The 19,823-nt window shown below is 38.9% G+C and overlaps 1 protein-coding gene across 18 annotated transcripts in view; it reads left to right on the top strand.

Annotated features, from left to right (window-relative positions):
* The window catches only part of DMD (dystrophin), a 2,138,536-nt gene that overhangs the window by 1,506,301 nt on the left and 612,412 nt on the right, over positions 1-19,823 (top strand). For all 18 annotated transcript variants that reach the window (XM_058713880.1, XM_058713888.1, XM_058713887.1 and 15 more), the window contains one exon: positions 35-267. In XM_058713880.1, the coding sequence (XP_058569863.1) occupies positions 35-267 (233 nt within the window). The remainder of the gene's footprint in view (positions 1-34; positions 268-19,823) is intronic.

Below are 19,823 nucleotides of genomic sequence, written 5' to 3'. Positions count from 1 at the left end.
TTTTTTTTTTCTTTTTGAAAAAAAAAAAAATTAGCTCCTAGTCAGACTGTTACTCTGGTGACACAACCCGTGGTTACCAAGGAAACTGCCATCTCCAAACTAGAAATGCCATCTTCTTTGCTGTTGGAGGTACCTGCTCTGGCAGATTTCAACCGAGCTTGGACAGAACTTACCGACTGGCTGTCTCTGCTTGATCGAGTTCTAAAATCACAGAGGGTGATGGTGGGTGATCTTGAAGACATCAACGAAATGATCATCAAGCAGAAGGTATGGGGAAAAAACGAAAGCCTGGTCGAATTTGTGATTTAAAGGGAAAAATTTCCACACGTCAGTTCCCTCTCCCAGACCCTTTTCCCACCAGGTTTCAGGCAGCTTTACTCTGTCAGCCACACACTGTCTCTACTCTGTTCAGCCCGAGGATGATCCAGAAGAAAAGTTAATGCCATTTTCTAAAACAGCCATAAATTAAAACGGAATGATACAAGGAAAAAACCATAAACTTTACAAGTATAATTGGCTTGATTAAATTCACTTAACAACCAGTATTTCAAAAAATCTATTTAATAAGTAGTTCAACTGAGCTCTTTACATTTACACTGTTTGTTTTGGAAGCTTTCAGCCATAATATATTACAGAATCAAATATAATAAACTGGGAATTGGTTGTTCACTCTTCTGAGTTGTCTGGGCCAATTTTCCTCCTTTAATGATAAGTATAAATGAAAGTTATAATTTTTTTAGAAAAGAAGAGCACCAAACATAATATATTTTTCAATACTTTAGATGTTAATACTGGCATTTATACAATGCCATAGTCAAATAAATATGTTCTTAATACAAAGATTGCATTTCTCAGCCTCTTGGAATCCATTCTGCAAAATCATGACATCAGTTAGAAACATAGGAATTCATTGATAGAAATCTGGTTGACTTAGCTAGAACAAATACACTATGTATCTTTTATATTTTTGGACGAAGAAGAAAAATCATTTTGAAGTGTTTATTTGCTGTAGTTATTTCACTGGTAAGTGATTTCCAAATCTTGTCTACAGAAGTAATAAATTTCTTTGAAGATATTTAGTTAGTACACAGCTACTTTTTGAAAAAAGGAGTAAGGCAGACATTTTTTTTTTAAAGTGAACTTTAGCAATTCAGTAGGAACAAAAAAATTGGCTAGTAAACAATTTGCATCCAAAGTACCTTGATTTTAGACTCAGGACACCTGAATTAAGTGTTATTTCTTTGTTACTTGCAAATAACATGATTGTGGTCAAATAATTCTCTGGGTCTTAGGACACAGACCCAGGAAATAAGATCTTATCCAAATTTTACTTTTGCTTTTGTTTTTCTTTGAATGAGAAAAAATTAGTAAAAGTTATTCACTTGGTAAGATGTGAATACTTTTTTTTAACTAATTCCACAGTCTATTTCCTTTTCTGGGCACAGGACACACAGATTCACATTCGTATTCAGCACATAGTGATGGATATGTGTGTGTATAAAGATATGTAACCTAATATATAAGTATGTATAATTTGTTTTACTGCTCCTTTAAATTTTTTTTAATGTTTATTTATTATTGAGAGACAGAGAGAGACAGAGCACGAGATGGGGAGGGGCAGAGAGAAAGGGAGACACCGAATCCGAAGCAGGCTCCAGGCTCTGAGCTGTCAGCACAGAGCCTGACACGGGGCTCGAACTCACAAACTGTGAGATCGTGACCTGAGCCGAAGTTGGACGCTTCCCCGACTGAGCCACCCAGCGCCCCACTGTTTTACTACTCCTTTATAACAAGTATTAGTAGACACATTCTTCAGCATGAGCCTTTGAGATGTTATGCTCCTAGTAAGTAGCAGAGCAAAAATTCAAATCCAAGTCTGTTTGGTTCCTAAGCCTAGACATTTTAACTACATACACTGCTTGCCAGTACCCAAGTAAGTGTGGCTACCGTTTAGTGGCATATATGTTTTTATATACATAGTCTATGCCAGACACAGTGCTATGCATTTCCAGTTTCAGGGTGCCGATAGATACAGAAATAAGAGATATGTTCTTTCACAGTATCCTGTTGAGTTCTACCAATACTTCCAAGAGGTATTACTAACCAGAGGAAACAACATGTTATAATGTTTAAAGCAAGGCCCTTGGAGTTAGATTGTCTTGTTTCAAAGCTTGACCCTTCTACTATGGTTGTGTGACCTTTGGTATGTTATCCAACCTCCCTGAACCTGAGTTTATCTGTACAATGTGGCTAATGATACTATCTCTGCATTATAAGTTGTCATGAGGATTGAATTAGGTAGTGCATGGAAAATGCTTCCTATCCTGCCTTCCTTACTAAAAGTCCTCAGCTAATGTTAGTAATTAATATTAGCTTATAAATCTGCCTGCTCACAGAATTTGTATTATGCAAACTGTCTGTCAAATAATAATACTACATGAAAATAAGAGCTCATTTCCACATGTACAGGCCATTCTGCCATTGATGTTATGGCCACCTGTAAAAGCCACTAGGTGTTAGATTGGAAGAGGAAGTCCCCACTCCCTTGTGAAGAGTTTGTGATCCTCGCCTTTAGGATCTCTTTAGAATCGACCTGCTCAGTAGTCTTCACAAATATAAGTTTGTCTTTTTCAGAAATGACCACTAATTTGATGCCTCTTCAAAATGATAATCTTTAAATATAGATCCAAAATTAATTCAGAGGAGAAGCTCAAATGCCATGCCTAGGGTCACAGAAAGCCAGGAATTTTTAAATACACACACACACACACACACACACACACACACACACGATAGAGATATCATGTATATCATGTCTATATAGATAGATATAAATATTCTATATTATATATATTATTCTCTTCCCTTGCTCAATAGTCAAGTGCTTTTCCTGCTTCTTCCCCTCGTATTAAAAAAATAATGCAAAATAATTGATAAAAAATAATTTCTATAATAAAAAATAATTTATAGCTTTAAATCACTAACTGGCCAGTAAAATTACCCTAAATAAACATTAAACAAGTGTGAGTGTGTGCATGTGTATGTGCATGTGTGTGTACATGGACAAGAAAAAGATAGGTTTGGGGAGGTATTTATTATATCAAGGAACATTTTTCTCTTTGTAAAACTCTAAATAAAACAGTCCTTAATTTAATACTTGAGGTGTGAGAAATGAGGTAGTATTCCAAAAGGACTTTATAAACTACAAAACACTATCAGTGCTAATTTGTTCATATATACATGTAACAAATTTTTATTGAGCTACTACTAAGTGCCTGTGAAATACAGAGTTGGGCGAGATAGGAATGCACAGATTAAAGTAGGTGAAGGAAAGAGAGCAAAAATAGCACTAGGATAGAAATAAATTTCTGGATAATACCTAGCACGTATTTAACACTAGTCATATGCTGGTCACTTTTAAGTACTTCACGTGTATTACCTAATGCACAACAACGCTGTGAGATTGATAATAAAGCACATTGAGGTTAAATAACCTGCCCAAAGCCAAGTAGTAAAGAGAGAGCAGAATTTGAACTCAAGCAGTCTGGTTCCAGTGCCCCCACCCTTAACCACCATAGTTTTCTGCCCCCTTGGGCACGGCTGGGAGATGCTCTAGGGACTTACTTCAGGAAGAGGACATCTGACTAAGCCAGGGAAGAGAAAAGAGTATTAAAGAACAAGCTGGCATTAATCAGGTAAATAAAAAGGGAAAGGTAATCCTGGCAGAAGAAACAAGCCACACTTTTCACTGAGGCGGAAAACAGAGTAGTGCGTTATATAAATTACGATTCCGAATGGCTGAAATTAAGGGGGTGGGGAAGAAATGGATGTGGTTGCCTAGAGAGGGATGGGTCTAAAAAACAGGGATCTTTCCTTGCTAGAACAAGGGGTTTTGATTATAGCCTGCAGGCAGTGGCAACGCTGAAAGGATTTTAAATACAGAAGTAAAATCATCAAGTGTAGTTTAGTTGAATATCAATAGGGTTCTCGGGATGTAAGCAACAGAAAACATCCTCTGATTGAATCAAGCAGAAAGTCACTGTGCCGGAACTGGCATGGAGTCAGTGGAAAAAGGCTTAGGAAAAGACAAGATACTGAGCATGCCTGGGCATCTGGTCTGTAGGAACTGCTCGAGTGTCTTTGTGACTCTTTTTTCTGCAAACTGCGTAACTCTTCAGAATGCAAAATCCTGGAGAAGGGAATCCAGTTGACCTTGATTGGGTCACAAACCCAACTCTTAGCTAGAGGAGAGCAGGGAACTTTGCTTTAAAACCAACTCCTTCCAAAACCCCTCACAGTGAGGGAGAAGTTATTCCCCTTCAAAGAAGTTGGGGTCTTTTGCAAACAGAAAAGGAAAAAGATGCTGAGCAGCCAATGAGCAGTAAATGTCCCCTGAATATGTAGAACAGGATGAAGGATGGGGCAAATAAAGGGGACTTGGAGGTGATGATCATAATCGAAGCACTGTTTATCTGTTTGAACTTTCCTCTGTGGAGACCTGAAATAAAGACTCTTTATGCCTCAGAACCTTAAATTTAAGTTTGACCCTTGCACCAACAGTAGCTGGCTCTCAATAAGTGTTGATTGCCTGATGAATAATGTGAATGAAATGTGATGTAATAGCTTCATTTTTAACTGAGATTGGAATTTGGGATTTTAATTGCAGCAAATTAGGTGAGAGGTGGTAACAACTTTTTATGAACCTAGGAGAACTTAGTTTTGAACTTAGGAAGTTCAGATCAAACCTTAGACATACAGTGATTGAAATATTGTTCCCAGAAAGGTAATAAGGACCAGAAATTTGAGCAAGTTAGCTTTTCATAGTTCTAGACCTTGAATTCAAAAGTATATACTTGAGATTAAGCTTCTGTCCTCCTTTACCATTAAGTTAGTTTCTCAGTTTAGAAAAAAATGTGCTGTCACTATTTTGAAATAACAGTAATTTTTACTAAGTGAATTATATTAAGCAAAAAATGGAAGTTAAAATGACAACTATAAATTTTTAAAAAGATTATAAAATGTAGCCATTTAAGGGGCGCCTGGGTGGCACAGTCGGTTAAGCGGCCGACTTCAGCCAGGTCACGATCTCGCGGTCCGTGAGTTCGAGCCTCACGTCGGGCTCTGTGCTGACAGCTCGGAGCCTGGAGCCTGTTTCCGATTCTGTGTCTCCCTCTCTCTCTGCCCCTCCCCCGTTCATGCTCTGTCTCTCTCTGTCCCAAAAATAAAAATAAAAAACGTTGAAAAAATAAATAAATAAATAAATAAAAAGTAAAATAAAATGTAGCCATTTAAAACATTAAGCAACTTGGGGCACCTGGATGGCTCAGTCTGTTGAGTGTCCGACTCTTAGTTTTGGCTCAGGTCATGATCTCACGGTTCCTGGGATCAAGCCCCTCATTGGGCTCTGTGCTGACAGTGCAGAGCCTCCTTGGGATTCTTTCTCTCCTCTCTCTGCCTCTCCCCCACTTGCACGCTCTCTCTCTGTCTCTTAATGTAAATAAACATTTTTAAAAATTTTAGCAACTTGACTGCTTAACTTTAGAGTCAAAAATAGACCATTAGATTGTAAAAGGATACAGATGTGAAATGTACAAATTAAACCTTTAAAAGTAAAACATACATGAAGCTCCAAGTTGATTTCCTAACATTCTGAATTCCTAGCAGAGGGTGATTTGTAATTTATAGTGTCAAAGAAATGTGAGTTTTTAAAATGCTCTTTTCCTAATTGATCACGTGTTTACATACAGTTGAAACAAAATTGTTTTGACGATTATTCATTGTTTTCTTTTACTGACAATCTATCGAATGAGGGGGAATTATGTCTAGAGGTTTTTTTACTGAAAGTGATAATTAAATAGAACAATTTGGGAAGGAAAGGAGGGAAAGACAAAGGAAGACGGGAAGGGAGGATAGAGGGAGGGAAGGATGGAATATTAGGGAAAAAGAGAGGGAAGGAGGAAAGGAGAACTGAAAGAAAGGTTGGAGGGTGGGAGGGAGAAGGAGGATGGGGAGATAAGAGAGGAGGCTGGCAAACTGAGGAGAGCTTTGTGGCAGTGGGGAACTGTGTTGCTATCAACACATAGGATTTAGGCAGCTATATGATACCAGTATTTTTTATACTTCTGGTATCTGATTGCCTGTGCTAAATAAATTATAGTCTTTTTTCAAGTCACTCTGGCCAGGTGTTCAGGATAATTCGCCACTAAATCTAAACCACAGACACTTGTATTGAATAAAGAATTGAATCGGCAAAGGAGTTTTATCCTCTAATAAGACCTCTCCAGGATGGGGTTGAGACAAATTGGCCAATCTGGACAAGATGATAATAGCATTGTTCAAGATTCATTTTTAACTACACATTACACCTCTACCTGGGAGATTTCATTATCCAAAAATTGAATAAGCAGTTTTAGTAGGCACAGTGTTATTTAAATGGGAAATAATTACTTGGATGTGTTTAAGTTTTTTATTGTTAAGATCAAAGTCTTTAATAAAAGTTCCATGATTATTTTTTTGAACTCTGGCTATATCTACACAAAGAGCAATTGAATGGCTCCAGAATCATTCTGATGATAACTTTTGTTGAAAAAATTCAGCCACAATCTTAAGACAAAAGAACTCGTCTAGCAGGGACCTGGGGTTGTTGAAACAGTGTGGGGGGGAAAAGGGTTTGATTGTTTAAACTAAAAAGAAAACAAAACAGAATGTTTCTTTATATTATTCTGTTGTCATGAGCATAGTAGAAAAGTGAGTATTATAGTTTCCCTTATTCAACAAATGAGGAAAGTTACAGACAATATAGTTAATTGATCTAAGGTTATTTAGTGAATATCATTGTCCTAATGTAAATCCGGATCTCTTGGGCATAATATTTCTTCCTTCTTTGTCTTTTTCTATAACTTCCACCACCACCTTTCTTAAGCATCTCTTCATTTCTCCACCAAATTTAAAAAAAAAAGCAACTATGCACAGTTTATTTCCATGGGTATCCAACAGATATCACAAGTTAGATGACAGTCATCTCAGGGCAAGGAGATTGATTATTCGGGCTTTTTTCTTTTGACAAACAACCATCCAGCCCTCATCTCATCCTTGCATTTTTGTACAACCTTGTATAAGAAACACCATGCCACAGGGGGCTATCTGTCCATATATAGAAAGTGTGTGTTGCCTTCTACAAAGAATAATGTTGTAATATATTTGGCTGACGATATTTGCAAATTTTGTACTGCAATTATCTTCTGACAAATGTACATGTCTCCTCTAGAAAGCTCATAACTATGTGAATCACTGCTCCACATGCATACAATTTTCTTTCCTTACCTAATGAGAGCCAAATTCACTATTATCTTCACTGAAGGATGTAAAGATAAATCAATGTCAACAATATGATTTAGATTATACTCTCTGGTCATGACAAAATAAACACTCCTTAAAGACAAAGATCATAGAGTTGCAAACACACCCAAAAAATTCCATTCTCGAAGTGTCATAATGACCTTTTTATGGAATGTGATATCATACACTTTTTGGCTTAAAGATAAACATAAGTTTTACCAAACTACATATTTTAAAGTCTGTGAATAGAAATGCATATCTTAATACATTTCAATTCAGTTCACTGTAAAATTTTCTGTCAAAACCTTATCAACTAAAAGTGAACCATGATATTTACATGAATCCTGATAAAAGCCAGTATACTGTGTTTTCAATAAAATACCAGTGGGATTCTGATAAGGAAGTTTATGTTTGTCATTGTTTTTAAATAGTGAATTCTATCTCAAAGTTTCCTTGCTTGAGTCTAAATAGGGGTTCCTTTATATGAAATGGCCTTTATTATTTTTATAAAAATACCTAAAATATTTGATCTTCTCTGTTTTATAAGAAAGCAATATAAGTAATTCAATGTAGTTTAATCTTTTTTGAAAGCTATATAATGTTATTATAGTCTGAATATTATTACCTGCTCTGGGGGCTTTTCATTTGACCATAATTTTGGGCTCCTGAAGCCTATAATTGTAGTTACAGTGTGTAATAATATAAGTTCCTCTTACTGTTGCCCTTAATGGTAGTGTAATGGGAGGTAACATTAATGTTAGGTGTATGGTTCTTTGTTCATTTACTCCTCAGTTCCTTGTCTTTGAAAAGCCATGTTGCAAAGCACGCCAAAGGGGACTATTAGGGAAAGATGTTGGAAAGAGATAGTGGGATAAGAGCTTGGGCTTCAATTTGATTTTCTGTGTGTGTTAGCAAATAATTGAGAATATGATAATACAGTGCTCACACATAATTAGTAGTTAAGTGCTTTTGTACATTTAAGCACACTTTTCTGCATCTGATTACTTACATTAAAATGATAAATATAGGGGCGCCTGGGTGGCGCAGTCGGTTAAGCGTCCGACTTCAGCCAGGTCACGATCTCGCGGTCCGTGAGTTCGAGCCCCGCGTCAGGCTCTGGGCTGATGGCTCGGAGCCTGGAGCCTGTTTCCGATTCTGTGTCTCCCTCTCTCTCTGCCCCTCCCCTGTTCATGCTCTGTCTCTCTCTGTCCCAAAAATAAATTAAAAAAAAAATGATAAATATATATGTATATAATTAACCCCATATGAGGTAGCCATGTTTAGTAGTTTGTAATGAAAATAAACGTTACTAATATTTTTTTTCCTCCCTCCAGTGGCCACTTTGAGACCTGAGTTACAATGTCATACAGATTCATTAGAGCTATAGTGTCTACCTTCAAAAGGCTTTTGGTATAAGTTTTCATTCATCTGTTATTTATTGAACACTTACTGGTGAAAGGCATCAGTGTTAGGTGCTCTTGGAGATTAAAAATAAAAAGAATAGGCAAAGAGAGGAAGGTGGCGGCAGAATAGGAGGGCCCTAGGCCCGCCTCGTCCCTTGAATACCACTAGATAAGTATTGAATCATCCTAAATACCCCAGAAATCAACCTGAAGACTGAAAGAACAAACTCCACAACTAAAAGGACAGAAGAGGCCAGGTTGAAGAAGGCAGGAAGTGAAGAGATGTGGGTTACGGGGTCAACAGATTGCAGTCTCTGCGGAGAGGAGGGAGCTGTGGTCATAGAGAAGGAAAAGAGAGAAAGAAGCACACAGAAGAACACACAAGGAAAACATTTCCCCATAGAGACAATGGTTTGGAAAGCAAGAGGAGCTGAATTCTGTGAGTTCTTTCAACCAATGGGACTTAAAGCCTAGAGTTTTAAAGGTCACAAGGCTCGCCTGGGATAGAGCCTGGAGAACACTGTACTGCTCCTGGATAGAAGTCAGGCAAACAACCTGGATGCATATAGTATGGAAACGGTGTTCCAAAAAGTACCTAGAGCACACAATAGGGAGATCATTTACTCTTCTTGAAGCATGTCCCTAAGAGGCAGCATTAATGGAGACACCTCTCCTGGAACAAAGTAGCTGTCCAGTGCCATTTTCTTACTCAGTCCCTCAGCATAAACACAGAGCCACCTGCTGAAAGCAGTGCAACAACAACACTGGCTGCCAAACTTGCTTACGCTAAGTCTCAATGCCTGTTCTCTGGTGGAACTGCCCTACTCAGCCACACTAGGCTCAGTCCAAGTGTGGTGGGCCGTTCCCACAGAAAAGCAGCACAAACCCCCTCCCGCACTCTGTCTCCAGATCAGAGAAATTGGCATAATCTCCGTTCTGGTGGAGGTGGTGACAGGTCTCATTTCACAAGCAGACCAGAGCACACACAGTTAAAACTCACCACATTCAAACAAGGGACCATGTACTACCCACAGGAGGCAATTAGAGCCTCTGCACACAGCTGGCCCCTCTGCAGATCAGAAACAACACAATAACAGAATGTGTGTAGCACACACCAGACACAATGCCTGAAATGTCAGGCCCTGGGTCCTACAGGACCCCTTCTTCATAAGGCTCTTACTTTCAGGAGCAGGAAACATAACTGGCTTTTCTAACACAGATAAGGCAGAGACTTAGACAAAATACCAAGACACCGGAATTTATCCCAAATAAAAAAAAAAAAAAAGATAAGGCCACAGCCAGAGATCTAAGTGAAACAGATAAAAGTAACATGCCTGATGGAGAATTTAAAGCATCAATCGTAAGGCTACTCACTGGGCTTAAGAAAAGAATGGAAGATATCAGTGAGACTCTTACCACAGAGATTAAAGAGTTAAAAAAGAATCAGAGGTGAAGAATGAAATAAATGACATTAGAAACATATTTGATGCAATGAGCAGTAGGCTGTAAGAATCATAGGAATGAATAAATGACATAGAAGAATAAGTAATGGAAAGCGATGAAGCTGAACAAAAGAGAGAAAGAAGAATTATGCAACATTAGAATAGACTTAGGGAATTCAGTGACTCCATCAAACAAAATAGCATTCATATAATAGGAGTCCCAGGAGAAGAGAGAGAAAAAGGGACAGAGCATTTATTTGAAGAAATAATAGCAGAAACTTTCCCTAATCTGGGAAAGGAAACAGACGTCCAGATCCAGGAGACACAGAGTACACCCATCATAATCAACAAAAGCAGACCAACTCCAAGGCGTGTTATAATTAAATTTGCAAAATATTGTGATTAAAGAAAATCTTAAAAGCAGTCCAGAAGGAGTAACTTAGATGGTAAAAGGGGATTTTTCAACAGAAGCTTGGCAAGTCAGAAGGGAGTGACATGATATATTCAAAGTGCTGAATGGAAAAACTCTGCAGCCAAGAATACTCTACTCAGCGAGACTATCATTCAGAATGGAAGTACAGATAAAGAGTTTCCCAAACAAACAAAAATTCAGGGAGTTTGTAACCACTCAACCAGCCCTGCAATTAAAGGGGATTCTTTGAGTGGACAGGAGAGACCAAAAGTGACAGTACCAATGTTGGAAACACAAAAGTACTAAAACTGAATATTTCTGTGAAAAGAATCAGTCAAGGAACTCATTCAAAAAAAGGATATAAAGTATAATAACATATACCTAGAACATGGGGAGGAGAGAATAAAACCATGGATTCAAACTTAAATGACCATCAACTGAATATAGAATGCTATTTGCATAAGAAACTATATACAAACCTAATGGTAACCATATATGAAAAAGCAGTAATAAGCATGCAAAGATTAAAGAAAAAGAAATCCATAAAGAAAATCAGTCATACATGAAACAGAGAAAGACAAGAAAGGATCAGAGAAAATCTCCAGAAGCAACCACAAAAAGTAATAAAATGGTAATAAATATATATCTATCAATAATTAATGTGAATGTGAATGGACCAAACATTCCAATCAAAATACGTAGAATGTCAGAATTGAGGGGGAAAAAAGAAAGACCCGACGTGGAAACAAAAGAGCTCTTGGTGTGTTTCTCCATTTGTTGTACTTCTGTGCAGCCTTTACGTGCTGGACCTGCTTCGTCCCCACTCTTTTTTGGGCGCGTCTTCCTGGGTGAGTGCTGGAAGGGAAAACAGCAGGACGTGCTACCAGTGCGTCAGTCTGGGGAGACTCCTGGGACTCAAAGACGAATTGGACTCTACGCCGGGAGAGGCAGGCCTCTCTCCTATGGAGTCCTTTATACACAGAAGTTCCAGTGTGGAGCTTGATGTCTGGTGTACGAGGAAGGCTCTTGATAAGTATTTGTGAATTCAGTGGATAGGTGGAAGAGAATTACTGTGTCTACGAACTTGAGCAAGTGATTTAACTTATCAGTGTTTTGCTTTCTTTTTCTGTAAATGACGTTACACTTTTTTCCCCATGTGTTTCAGGCAATAGTTTGTAAAATACGATGAAATTACTAGATAAGTGAAATGGAAGTGATAGACATAAATATGAGCCACATTTAAAAAAAAAAGACCCATCTATATGCTGCATACAAAAGATGCCCTTTAGATCTTAAGAGTCCTGCAGATTGAAATGGATGGAGAAACATTTATCATGCAAATAAATGGCTGTCAAAAGAAAGCTAGAGTAGGAATACTTTTATCAGACGAGACTTTTTTTTAAGTTTATTATTTTTAAGTTATTTTTAAGTTGATCTAACCTCCAAATACATGGAGGTTAGATAACATGCTACTAAACAATGAATAGGTCAACCAGGAAATAAAGGAACAAATTAGAAAATAAATGAATACAACTGAAAATGAAACACAACAATCCCAAACCTTTGGGATGTAGCAAAAGTGGTCCTAAGAGGGAGGTATATAGCAAGAAATCGTACCTCAAGAAGCAAGAAAAATCTCAAATAAAAAACCTATCCTTACACCTAAGGGAGCTGGAAGAAGAACAAAAAACAACCTAAATCCAGCAGGAGGAAAAAAATAATGACTAGAGCAGAGATAAATGATATAGAAACGAAAAAGAAAAAAGAATAGAACAGGTTAAGGAAACCTGGAGATGGTTCTTTGAAAAAATTCATAAAGTTAATAAACTCCTAGCCAGACTTATCAAAAAGAAAAGAGAAAGGACCCAAATAAATAAAACCACAAATGAGGAAGGAGAAATAACAACACCACAGAAATACCAACAATAATAAAAGAATATAATGAAAACCGATGTCAACAAATTGGACAACCTGTAAGAAATGGCTACATTTCTAGAAACATATAAACTACCAAAACTAAAACAGAAAGAGGTAGAAAACTTGAACAGACAGTTAATACCTATTCTTCTCAAACTATTTCAGAAAACAGAAGAAGAAGGAAAACTCAGATTCCTTCTATGAGGCCAACATTACCCTGATGCCAAAATCACATAAAAACACCACAGAAAAAGAGAGAGAGAAAGAGAAGTCCAGGCCAAGATCTCTGATGAATATAGATGGAAAAATCCTCAACAAAACACTAGCAAACCAAATCCAACAATACATTAAAAAAACCATTCACCACAATCAAGTGGGATTTATTCCTGGGTTGTGAGTGTGGTTCAATATTTGCAAATAAGTAAATGTAATACATCAATAAAAGAAAGGATAAGAAACGTATGATCCTTGCAAGAGATGCAGAAAAAGAATTTGACAAAGTACAACATCCATTCGTGATAAAAACTCTCAAGAAAGTAGGTTTAAAGGGAACGTACCTCAACATAGTGAAGGGCATCTATGAAAAACTCATGAGTAGTATCACCTAAATGGAGGAAAACTGAGAGCTTTTCCTCTATGAAACAAGACAGGGATGTCCACTCTCACTGCTTATATTCAACATAGTACTGGAAGTCCTAGCCATAGCAATCAAACAACAAAAAGAAATAAAGTCATCCAAACCATCAAGGAAGAGGTCAAACTTCTACTCTTTGCACGTGATATGATACTCTATGTAGAAAACCCAAAAGACTCCACCAAAAAAAACCGTTAGAACGTATAAGTGAATTCAGCAAAGTTGCAGAATACAAAATCAATGTGCAGAAATCTGTTGCGTTCCTATACACCAATAATGAAGAAGCAAAAAAGAGAAGTTAAGGAATTAATCCCGTTTACACTTGCGCTAAACATAGTAAGATACCTAACCAAAGAAGTGAAAGACCTGTACTCTGTAAAGTGCAAAACACTGATGAAAGAAATTGAAGACGATACAAACAAATAGAAAGACATTCCATGCTTATGGAGCAGAAGAACAAAGATTGTTAAGACGCGTATACTATCCAAAGCGGCGTATACAGCCAATGCAATCCCTAATGCACTATCACCAGCATTTTTCACAGGGCTAGAACAACCCTAAAATTTGTATGAAACCACCGAAGACCCTAAATGGCCAAAGCAGTATTGAAAAAGAATAGCAAAGCTGGAGATATGACAATTCCAGACTTCTAGTTATATTACAAAGCTATAGTAATCTAAATAGTATGGTGGTGGCACAAAAATAGACATATAGATCAATAGAACAGAAAAGAAAACCCAGAGTTGAACCCACAACCATATTGTCAATTCCTCTTGGACAAAGCAAAAAAGAACATCCAATAGGACAGGGACAGTGTCTTCCACAAATGGTGTTGGGAAAACTGGACAGCAATGTGCAAAAGAATGAAACCAGACCATTTTCTTACACCATACACAAAAATAAATTCAAAATGGATTAAAGGCCTAAATGTGAGACCTGAAATCATAAAAATCCAAGAAGAGAACACAAGCAGTAACTTCTTTGACCTCGGCCATAGCAACTTCTTTTTTGATATGTCTCCTGAGGCAAGGGAAACAGAAGCAAAAATAAACCATTGGGACTTCATCAAAGTAAAAGTCTTCTGCACAGAGAAGAAAATAATCAACAAAACTAACAGGCAACCTACTGCATGGGAGAAAATATTTGCAAATGACGTATCTGATAAAGTGTTAGTATCCAAGATATATAAAGAGCTTGTCAAACTCAACACCAAAAAACCAGATAATCCAATTAAAAAATAGAAGACAAGAATGGACATTTTTCCAAAGAAGACATCCAGATGGCCAACAGACACATGAAAACATACTCCGTATCACTCATCATCAGGGAAATGCAAATCAAAACTACTCACACCCGTCAGAATGGCTAACATCAACAACACAAGACAAGAGGTGTTGGCGAGGATGCGGAGAAAGGGGAACCCTCTTGTACTGTTGGCGGGAATGCACACTGGGGCAGCCGCTCTGGAAAATGTGGAGGTTCCTCAAAAAGTTAAAAAGAGAACTTTCCTATGATCCAGCAATTGCATTACTAAGCATTTATCCAAGGAATCCAAAAATACTAAATCAAAGGCATACACGTGCCCTGATATTTATAGCAGCATTACCTATGATAGCCAAACTATAGAAGCAGCCCAAGCGTCCATTGACTGATGAATGGACAGAGAAGATAAACACACACACTGGAATATTATTCAGAAGAATGGGAGAGCATTAAGAATGTAATCTTGCTATTTGCAATGACATGGGTGGAGCTAGAGAGTATTATGCTGAGCGAAATAAGTCAGAGAAAGACAAATACCATATGAGCTCACCCATGTGGAATTTAAGAAGCCAAACAAACAAGCAAAGGGAAAGAAAGAGAGGCAAACCAGGAAACAGACTCTTAACTATAGAGAGCAAACTGACGGTTACCAGAAGGTGGGAGATGGGGAGACGGCTTAAATAGGTGATGGGTATTAATGAGTGCATTTGTTGTGATGAGCACAGGATGGTCTATGAAAGTGTTGAATCACTGTGTTATACACCGTAAATTAACGTGATGTTGTGTGTTAACTGGAATTTAATAAAAACTCAAAAAATAAAAGAGTAAAATTACAAAAAATCAAATAAAAACTATATAGGCTTCAATTTTAGAACGGATCTTCTTCGAGGAAAGTGTAAAAGGGAAAAAGAGAAGTTATTGCCACAAGAAAAAAAATGCTATGGTGGTTTTAGTCATATATATTAGAATGAATGAATGAATGAATGAATGAATCCTTTATTTCCTCCCTCTTAATATGTGCCTGCCTGTCTTATAGAGAAGAAATTAAGCTAGATTTCTCTTTCCACATGTCTTATTAATTTTTATCCTATAACCTTGGGGTGAAAATTTATTTTTGCGTAATATGTTCTCATTTTTTTATTTTCATGATCCAAGTTAATTGATCAGTAAATTTCCAAGGTGATCAGAGCTGCACTGTTTTTGAAATGGAAGCAATAGAATTTGACTCGAGTCTTGAGATCTTTGATGAATTCGCCAAAGATAATACCAGGGTTTCTAGAGCAATGTGAGCCCATTCTTTATTTGATTTTTAAAAGTAACTGTGAGCCCATTCTTTATTTGATTTTTAAAAGTAACTTTGAGGGGCGCCTGGGTGGCGCAGTCGGTTGAGCGTCCGACTTCAGCCAGGTCACGATCTCGCGGTCCGTGAGTTGGAGCCCCGCGTCGGGCTCCGGGCTGACGGCTCGGAGCCTGGAGCCTGTTTCCGCTTCTGTGTCTCCCTCTCTCTCTGCCCCTCCCCCGTTCATGCTCTGTCTCTCTCTGTCCCAAAAATAAATTAAAAACATTGAAAAAAAATTAAAAAAAAAAAATAAATAAAAAAAATAAAAGTAACTTTGAATATAATTATACTAACTCAGAAATCCATTCAGATTCCCTTATCTCTATGTATTGCATTCTGAGCAAACAGGTAGCGTGGCATTTAAGAATTAGGTATTTCTTATAATTTAATCAGGGAAAGAATATCTTCGGTATGATTTATGCCAAGGATTGACATGCTTTGATTTATCTGACGACATATTCTCCTTTCAATTAGGGAAATAGAATACACTTTGTAATGTAGACTTTACCCTCCCCTCCAAACTGATTTAATCTTTGCTCAGCTCTTGGATTGTTTTTAAAACTTCCAACTAGAAACGACAGAAAGTAAAGCCATGGGCAAAGTTTGGGGCAAAAGTATATAGAGAAATCTCTACTTAAGAAAGCGGAGAGGAGAGAATAATTTGCTCTTAACTCCTTCATGGTCTTTTTCCCCCTAAAACTGAAAGAACGAGATCATTGTGAGAGGAGAAAGAATCTGTAGCAACTCTGTTGAGGCTACGCTTTTCTGTCGTGTCACATTATATGAAACCATATATGAACCATAAATGCCCTTTGAGAAATTTGACATAAAAATCAAACCACCGCTTTACTACATTTCCCCAAGTTCGATTTTATTTTATTTTTTTTTTAAGTTATATAATAGGTGTTAGGCACTACAAGAAGACAGTTATCAGGGGCAGATACTAGCGGATGGAAAGAATTCAAACAGGCAAGAAGCTCTATATAATGAGATTTTGCAGTAAAATTGTCCTCTAAATCAAAATGAGGATGTATTTTATTTTTAGCATGAGGAGCTTTTTAGATGAGAACTGTGCAGCCATTTCAAGGTGTGAGTTCTAACCAAATCCAATTATGAAGTTAGCAGAGCAATGACTTAGGATTCCTTCACACTCCTTAAAGTTGATTATGATGATTAGAAATGTAGAGCTGACTGGTTTATCGGAGCATTGAACCTTTTGAAGTCTGTCCCTGCCTTCTCTGTGAAGTTTGTTTTGATAACTTCGATCCATATTGGTCTTTTTAATCATTGATTCACTGCAAAATTATTTTGTCCATTAACTATATATTTTCTTGTAAAGCCGTTTCTCTTGTCTTAAACTTCTCTTTTAAAACATTTATTGTCAGGGCCCCTGAGTGGCTCTGTCGGTTAAGCATCCACCTCTTGGTTTCGGCTCAGGTCATGATCTCACGGCTTCGTGGGTTCGAGCCCCGCATTGGCCTCTGTGCTGGCAGCACGGAGCCTGCTTGAGATTCTCTCTCTCTCTCTCTCTCTCTCTCTCTCTCTCTCTCTCTCTCTCCCCCTCCCTCCCTCCCTCCCTCCCCCCCCCACTCGTGCTGTCCCTGTCTCTCTCAAAATAAATAAATATACTTTAGAGAAACCAAAATAAATTAAAACATTTACTGTCATTTGACTTTTTACATTTTTCTATTTTAACCCTTGAAATGAATTTAAATTCTCTCAAAGGCCGGCATGGTATTCTTTTTGCTGTAGCAGCTAACGGCATACTAGGTGTTTGATAAACTATCGTTTGTTTATTTTATCTTCGTGGATGATTAGTTTTACTTAGCATTTAAAATTTAACAATCTGTTATAAAGGCATATGCATATTTTACCTTTTAAATGCAGCATGATTTATGCTTGGTTTTGATCGGTGATGGATGAAAGGCTTCTGGGAATTAAATTTACCACATTGAACAAAAACAGTGATAATTTTAGACTAAGAATTTTGAAAATTAAAGGATTGTTTTTCCCAATTAAGACGGTTAGGATTGTGTTTGGCTCTAGGTGACAAAACGCTCATTACGATAGCTTGTCCACATAGGAGGTTTTCTCACATAGCAGGACCTCCACGATTCCAGGGGAAGTCCAGCAGCCTCAAAACCATGTGTCCCAACTCCTACTGCCGTCTTTAACATGTAGGTCTTCTCCCTTCCTGTGGTCTCAAGACGGCTAAGCCGCCTCTAAGAGCTGCGGCTGTGTTTTAAAATGGGAAAAGGGGAAATGGGAGGGGGGGTAAATGCATGTGCCGGGTGTCAGCTTCTACTTATAAGGAAAACAAAGGCTTTTCTGTCCACCCCACCTAAAAGAGCTCTGCTTAGAAGGCCTTGACCTGAAATGTGTCACGTGACCACTCGTAGCTTCTAGACACCAAGAGATCCAGATTTTTCCTTCTTCAGACTTAAGGAGCTTTTAATTAGGTAAAAATGATGTGACTGCTTTGTTAGTTTTCAACTCACAGACATGGCACGGAGGTGCACATGGAAGAGAATAACCCTAGCATTCATGTTCAGTAGTAGGCATCACTTCCCTCCCTTTACAGTCCTAGCACACAAAGGTCACTGAAAACAATGTAAATTAAGTGGGGAATTGAATGCACTGTGCTTATATTTCCTCTTCCTCTTCTATTCTCAAGGAGTAACTTCCCAATTAGCCGTATGTGTTGTCGATAATTCTCTCAAGCTGCACCGTCCAGTACGGTAGCCACTGGCTACCTGTGGCTGTTGAAATTTAAATTAATTAGACTTTCAGCGCTTCGTCTTCCATGCTCCCAGGCATCCCAACAGGAGGGTCTGGGAGAGGTCACGCAACTTGGGGGTCCCAGCGGGTCCAGGTTCCCAGGATTCCGGGGCCAAGCGAGTCCCGGGTCCGGGCGACCTGGGAGTGGGTACTGGCTACTCCAGCAGTGCCCAGGGCGTCCAGGCTGGAGGGGCGCAGGCAGCAGGAGTGAGCCTTCCTGCAGGAACATGAGGGAGCACCATGGACAGACTGTGCTTCTGGGGAACACGAACGTGGGCAAGATGTAGCTGCCGGAAAGGTACAACGAGTGGCACCCCCTGGACGTGGACAGCGCAGTGGGCGCTGCTTTCTGCCTGAGGCAATGGTACTTCCACAGCATCTCCGTCTGGGATGCCGCAAATTTTCATGGTCCTGCTGCCCTGGGCCGGCTGGCCTAGGAAGATTCCAGCATTCATTTCAAAGGTGGAGAGAAGGCGGCCTGCTTGGGATCTCCAGATCCACAGGGTGAGACGGTGGTGGGCACACTCGGTTTTCTTTCTGCCCCATTTACCCCAGCCTTGCGGCTGAAGAAGCCAGAAATTCAAAAGTGCCAAAGGGCACAGACAAAATGAAAAGCCTGTTCTTTTGCCTAAGGATCAGGAAAGAGGTAGCCTAATAAGACAAACCTTTTAAACGATAACTGTTGTACTCAAGCCAAACGCCCAGAAAGAAGGGGGCACCGAGATCCCCACCATCAAGGTCTTGTAGGAGCTGGGGCTCTCACCTCTGCCAGGTGGTGAGGAGCCCCCCTTCCCGCACTCTGTGGTGCCAGTGGAGGCTGCATGGGGGCCTCTGCCTCCACCTGCCAAAGAGAAAGCCCCAGGCCCTGCTGGGATGAAGGAGCCAGTTCAAATGGAAGATGTAATTAAGTAAGATCCAGCATCCCAAAGTACAGGATGGAAATGTCTGTGTTTCAATTAGGAAAAAAAAAAAATCTCATCATACATCAACGAGGAAGAGCTCCAACTGAGTCAGAAAAAGACAATCACTGGTTGCCAACCTGGAGCTGACGGAGATGGCAGGGTTACCTGACAAGGTCTTTAAAGCAGCCATCTTGGGGCGCCTGGGTGGCTCAGTCGCTTAAGCGTCCGCCTTCAGCTCAGGTCAGGATCTCGTGGTCCGTGAGTTCGAGCCCCACGTCGGGCTCTGTGCTGACGGCTCAGAGCCTGGAGCCTGCTTCGACTGGGTGTCTCCCTCTCTCTGCCCCTCCCTCACTCATGCTCTGCCTCTCTCTCTTTCTCAAAAATGAATAAACGTT

The sequence above is a fragment of the Neofelis nebulosa genome, chromosome X (assembly GCF_028018385.1).
Source record: "Neofelis nebulosa isolate mNeoNeb1 chromosome X, mNeoNeb1.pri, whole genome shotgun sequence".
Classification (NCBI taxonomy): Eukaryota; Metazoa; Chordata; class Mammalia; order Carnivora; family Felidae; genus Neofelis; species Neofelis nebulosa.
The sequence above is the reverse complement of the archived record's forward strand: the minus strand, read 5'-3'. Positions and strand labels throughout refer to the sequence as shown.